The 6,189-nt window shown below is 41.2% G+C and overlaps 1 protein-coding gene across 1 annotated transcript; it reads left to right on the top strand.

Moving 5' to 3' along the window:
• Positions 1-1,125: 1,125 nt before the first annotated feature.
• Positions 1,126-3,073, top strand: LOC110604204. Its single transcript, XM_021742338.2, has 2 exons — positions 1,126-1,734; positions 1,825-3,073. Exons 1-2 carry the CDS (start codon positions 1,491-1,493, stop codon positions 2,865-2,867), a joined length of 1,287 nt encoding a protein of 428 aa, XP_021598030.1. The 5' UTR covers positions 1,126-1,490; the 3' UTR covers positions 2,868-3,073.
• The last annotated feature ends 3,116 nt before the right edge of the window (positions 3,074-6,189 follow it).

The following is a 6,189-nucleotide window of genomic DNA, read 5'->3' as shown; positions in this document are numbered from 1 at the left end:
TATTAGTAAACTGTCAGCTTTTTAATTGCTTCAGACAACAAGTGACTGTCTGTCTTTGCGATACCAAGTTAGGTTGGAATCTTGACAAAAAGGATAATAATTAAAATTTTCATTATTATATTTGATAAAAAAAATACCCAATCTGATTGAGCAATTCACGTATAATCTCACCGCCCAAATCCTCACCACCACTCGCTGGCTAAGAAAATTAGCATAAATACATTGTTTTGGTCCCTTCCAATAAATGGTTTCCCTTATGAATTGGGCACATAGTTTTCAAGCTTAAGTCATCATTACATCAGCTCAGCCTTTTGTTTAATCATTACGTGTAATTAATCTCAATTATTTAAATAATTCTGCCACGTCAGCTTATATGATGCTGATTCAACATTAGCATATAACCAGGCAAAAATTAATAATCTCTTTCTGTTTAGTTTGCTGTTAGTAATTTTACAATGGGATTGCTCTTGAAAACTTTTTAATTAAAATCACACTTGTAACTAATCTCATTCCATGTGTGCTTTAGAATGATAATTTCTAATTCTCTATACTAATAGGTTACTTCCTCCATTACCTTATTACCACAAATTTCTCTTCCTCTAGGTAGTTTTAACACAAATTGCATGTAAGCACTAATTTCCCATGAGGGTTACTCCGAGGATTAATGAGAGCTTGAATGTTATTAAGCAAATTTGATTCCACAATAACTGAAAAGGTCTCCTTAATTTTTGCTAACCAAATACCTTGGGTGACAGCTCCGGCTTCACCAACCAAGGGAGAGTTGCAGGAGACAATCTTTCCAATACTATATATCCACTATTTTTGCCCAAGTGATTCCTCAAAATTACAGCAACTGCTGCACTCTGGAGATCAGGTTTCCAGGCAACATCACAACTATTCTTAAGAAAACAACCATGTTTTTAGAACAAAATATTGATTGATGTCACCCCATGGAGCTAACTAGAAGCTTCAGACAACAAGTAACTGTCTTTCTTTGCAATGCCAACTTTGGATCGAATCTTGACAAAAAGGATAATAATTAAAAATTTCATTATTATATTTGATAAAAAAAAAAATGCACAATCTGATTGAGCAATTCATATGTAGACACTGTAATCTCACCGCCGAAACCCTCACCACCACTCGCTAGCTAAGAAAATTAACATAAACCATTGTTTTGGTCCCATCCAAAAAAAGCTTTCCCTTATGAATTGGGCACACCTCAGCTCAGTCATTTGTTTTATCAGTACATTAAGTAGTGATTAATCTCAATTATTTGAATAAATCTCGCTAGGTCAGCTTATGTGGTGCTGATTCATCACACTGGCATATATTCAGACAAAATTAATAATTTTGGATTCTATGCAGCAACCAAGCAGACATTCCCTTTCCGTTTAGTTTACCGTTGGGAGTTTTACAGTGGAATTGGTCTTGAAAATTTTCAATTGCGAAATCACACTTGCTGCTCGATCTCCGTCCTTCTGATTCTTATGGCATCGCTTCACGCATCCGAGCTTGATTATGCCGCCACAGACTCTGTCACGTCCTCTCCTCGCTCCGATCACTATGGCTCCCATGATCCTTGCGTCCGCTTCATGTGCAGTTTTGGTGGTAAGATTCTTCCTCGGCCACATGACAATCAGCTTCGTTATGTTGGTGGAGAGACTCGCATCGTCGCTGTCCACCGCTCTATCAGTTACTCTTCCCTCCTGACTAAACTATCCAAACTCTCCGGTACGTATCTATGTTTCCTATACACTTATGATTGCATTAGATTCAAATCTTTTTCAAATTTGAATTTTGAAATTGTGATATTGGTGTCAGGTCTCACTAACTTGAGCGTAAAGTATCAGCTGCCAAATGAAGATCTCGATGCTCTGATATCTGTTACAACTGATGAGGATATAGATAATATGCTGGAAGAATATGATCGGGTTTTATTGAATCAGAATCCTCGATCGGCACGACTACGGTTGTTTCTCTTCTCTAAAGGAGAGGATTCGAGAGTTAGCAGCATCAGCTCTCTTCTTGATGGCTCTACAAATCGAGAGCACTGGTTCTTTGATGCTCTTAATGCTGGGTCCAGGCTCGAGCGTGGACGATCTGAGGCTTCCTCCATTGTGTCTGAAGTGCCTGATTATCTATTCGGATTGGATAACTCGGAAGATCCCCAACCTCGCGAGCCAAAAATGAAGAGCCGATTCGTTATGCAAGACAACGTCTCAGCTTCTGATCCAGGTTCTCCTGCTCCGGTTATTTCTTCGCCGTACTGCTCGACTTCGTCAGCTATGCCAATTGTGCCTTCGATTCCTGATCTTCCACCCGTCAAGACCAAACTCGAAAACAGGGATCCAGTCATACAACCGAAGCAGAACACAACAAATGCTGGTTCTTCTGAGACAATTGAACCAGTGACAACCCAGCCAACTGGGTACCCGAATAATCCCGTTATGCATTATATTCCAGATTCTCATTATCCGGGTCATCAAGTACAACAAATGCCATTTTATTATGTACAGGGTCCAGTTCCACCGGGTAATGTCCCGGTTCAACCCGTTCAAATTCGGCCTTCATACGTTCAGCAATATCCAGTATCAACAGGTCAAATACCTATGGGATATCACCAAGCAGTTCCTGGTATGGGTCAAGTATATGGTGGGGGCGCTATGAGGCCCATGGCTCAACTGGATCCATATGATGGTGGAAGAACAGTTCCTGATGGGGTGAACCAACAGCTCTATTATGGGGTTAGAAATACAAGCCCAGGTATGGTTCAAGGGTACCCAGGCATGGTGGTGCAGGGTGGGGAAGATTTGCAACGGACTGTCTCCGACACAAAATCAGGTAGATTCTCTCAATCTTCTTAATGATAAGTGCAATATATTATTTGTATTTTGCTTCTTTAAGTTTTGCTTTAAGGCTTGTGATTGTGATTGTGATTGATGATTTTCTGCTAAAACAGATTTGTAAATGTAATTAGTTTTCTATTTTGTTGATTTTGTGTGGTTCACCAATAGTGGAATTCTGAAAGTTGTCTACATAGAATACAAATATGCTATGAAGCTCTTCTGTATTTAAAGCTTTTAGCTTCCATTTTCTATCTATAAAAAATCCCATCAAATGTTCTATCAGCTCTCGAAAATATAAACCATGTTGATTTTCTCTTAATTTCTGTAATTTAAAATTTAAAAACTAAATAATTAATTCCTTAAAAATACAGAGAATAATACTTATATTTCATTAAACGGCAATATCGTAATTTAGACTTTTTTTTTTATTATGGTTTTGACGCAATGGCCTTTTTTTTCTTTTTCCAAAAGTAATTCTAAATTCTCCGTACTTTTTAATAAATTTTTAATATCGATTTTAAGAAATGAATATTATTACACTCACGGGGTTTAATTCGTTGGTTAGATTTTACCCTTCTAATTTCCAACTTCAATTTTTTTTTTAAAAAAAAATAAATATTATTACTAAAAATTAAGTAAGATTAATTAGTGTTTAAAGATAAATTGAAAAAATTGATTAAATATAAAGTATATATTTTTGGTGTATAAAGTAGTAGTCTACAAAATAAGATTAATCATATAACATAAATTTAAAATTTGTTTTTGTATATTATATACTGATATTTGATTATCTGAAATCCAGAAAATAGGATTTTACAATAAATTCTGTAAAACTGGAAAAAGTTTAGACCTAGAGAAGAGTATTTCTCCTTTTATATGTTTTCTTTTGTTCGCTAGTGATGGGTATAAGAATGTATGTCATTGAGCCACCTGTCCCTGTGTAACGACCCGAAAATCGACCGCTACCGACGCTAGGATCCAGATCGGTTTAAGGCCGCCGGGACTCGTAGCAAGCCTGACATATAACCTGTAAACCTGTATAATCCCATACATGATCAACAATATACATAAAAATTAAAACTTTTCTTTCCATATTTATCAACCAAACTCAACCTGCATAAACATTAACATAACATTGATCCCTCTGTGGGATCTCATCAGTGCTCCCAATGGGTGACATAACATATGTTGAGATGGTTTACATAAACATCATAAAAATCTCTAAGATCATGTATTAAAAGGGATAACAACAGTCTATGGTCAAGCACACCTTTAACGTCCATAAACATCAACTCATTACATATCTATACTGATTAAAACAATACATTACAATTTGATCATGTCCATTGCTAGCTATTACAAAAACATGACTTCTTTACTCTATCCAGACTCCTGCTCTATACTGTACCTGCAAGCCTGGGGGTAAAGGGAGAGGAGTGAGCTAAAAGCCCAGTGAGCAGAACTTATAAAACATAATAATACTATGCTCCAATGAAATGCATCATAACACAAACAATTCACATAAGGGTTGGGTGAACTTGTCACCAATTAGTCCAAGCTAACTCTGTGCCAGGCCGTAGCATGGGGTCCTGGTCTTCCTGTCATAACATACATTACTTACCATTGTCCCAGGACCTCCTCTGAGCTCCTGGTCTTCAAGTCCCATAACCGTGCCAGGCCGTAGAATGGGGTCCTGGTCTTTCCTTACTCTGTGCCAGGCCGTAGAATGGGGTCCTGGTCTTCCTGTCGTGGACTAATTGGGTCATCCAATATTCACCCACATCAACAACAATCGATGCAATGCGGCATATTCGTGAAAACTAATGCAATCACCCTATTGCATAATCATGATGCATGAAACATGATAAAATATTTAATTTCTTAATTTAAAAGGTTTAGTTTAGTTCCACTCACCTCTGGCTGACTCTGACAACACCGTAGCAGCTGAACTCACTGCTGGGGCCCTCGGTTCCTCGGGTCCGAACCTACACAGGTGGACTCAAATGAGGGACCAAACATACCTGAATATAACTATAAACTACTCCCCAAAAATCTCCTAAAACATCATGAAACAACCATAGAAAAACATGCAAAGGAGGCCTGGACAAGGCACTTTCAGCGGCAGGTTCTGCGGCCGAAAGTCCCTCCAGAGCCGAAAGTCAGGCAGGTTCGGCGGCACCTTCGGCGGCTGAAACTCCCAGACAGAGACGAAACTCATGCATGTTCGGCCGCACTCTCGGCGGCCGAAATTGCCAGACAGAGATGAAAGTCTCTTTTCGGGGGCAGGCTTCGGCAGCCGAAAGGCTTGCCTCCCAAACCAGGTTCGGCAGCCGAAGTCACGTCCGGGCTGTTACATAAAAAGGCGCCTTTTTATGTAACAGCCCGGCCCTTTCACCGGCACTGTTACCGTTCACGGCCCAGGGCTATCCCTCGCCTGGCCTCTTGCCACCTCGGGCTTTCCACTGGCGTCGTGAACAGCTCTTAACATCCATTCACCCTCACGGGTTCCTGGCAGGATTTGTCCCCTTGGGTTCTCGCATCGCATCCTTCCCCAAGTGGATTTGGCCCAAATTTCCCTTTGGAAATTAGGTCGCCTCCCCCACTACTCGAACCCTTGACCTCCCACTTTAAGGGAATAGTCTGGTGAGAGTGAGTACCAATTGTTCCAGAACAGCTCTTAACATCCATTCACCCTCACGGGTTCCTGGCAGGATTTGTCCCCTTGGGTTCTCGCATCGCATCCTTCCCCAAGTGGATTTGGCCCAAATTTCCCTTTGGAAATTAGGTCGCCTCCCCCACTACTCGAACCCTTGACCTCCCACTTTAAGGGAATAGTCTGGTGAGAGTGAGTACCAATTGTTCCAAGTGGGGGAGGCGACCTAATTTCCAAAGGGAAATTTGGGCCAAATCCACTTGGGGAAGGATGCGATGCGAGAACCCAAGGGGACAAATCCTGCCAGGAACCCGTGAGGGTGAATGGATGTTAAGAGCTGTTCACGACGCCAGTGGAAAGCCCGAGGTGGCAAGAGGCCAGGCGAGGGATAGCCCTGGGCCGTGAATGGTAACAGTGCCGGTGAAAGGGCCGGGCTGTTACACCCTGTCACGTTGATATGGACGTACGAGGAAATCAGATCGTTGGCCCATGCGTAACGGCCTCTGATTCTCCTGGGCACACATGTGGATGGTTCCACAAGGCGAATGGGCTGAATTCTTTCCTGATTCCGAGTTGGGCCGGAAGATAAGGTTAAGGCTAGGCCCAGAGGGTATCTGTTCATTGGGCCGAAAGAGCTGGACCGGCCTTATTGAAGAATCTGACTGGAGCCTGGTCTTTGAGCTGAGC

Source organism: Manihot esculenta, chromosome 16 (genome assembly GCF_001659605.2).
Source record: "Manihot esculenta cultivar AM560-2 chromosome 16, M.esculenta_v8, whole genome shotgun sequence".
Classification (NCBI taxonomy): domain Eukaryota; kingdom Viridiplantae; phylum Streptophyta; class Magnoliopsida; order Malpighiales; family Euphorbiaceae; genus Manihot; species Manihot esculenta.
The sequence above is the reverse complement of the archived record's forward strand: the minus strand, read 5'-3'. Positions and strand labels throughout refer to the sequence as shown.

Excerpts from the sequence above, each read along its gene's own strand:
- LOC110604204 (XM_021742338.2), top strand. The coding sequence starts at position 1,491 with ATGGCATCGCTTCACGCATCCGAGCTTGATTATGCCGCCACAGACTCT. Across the intron at positions 1,735-1,824 it reads TAAACTATCCAAACTCTCCG|GTCTCACTAACTTGAGCGTA; the intron begins GTACGTATCTAT and ends TATTGGTGTCAG.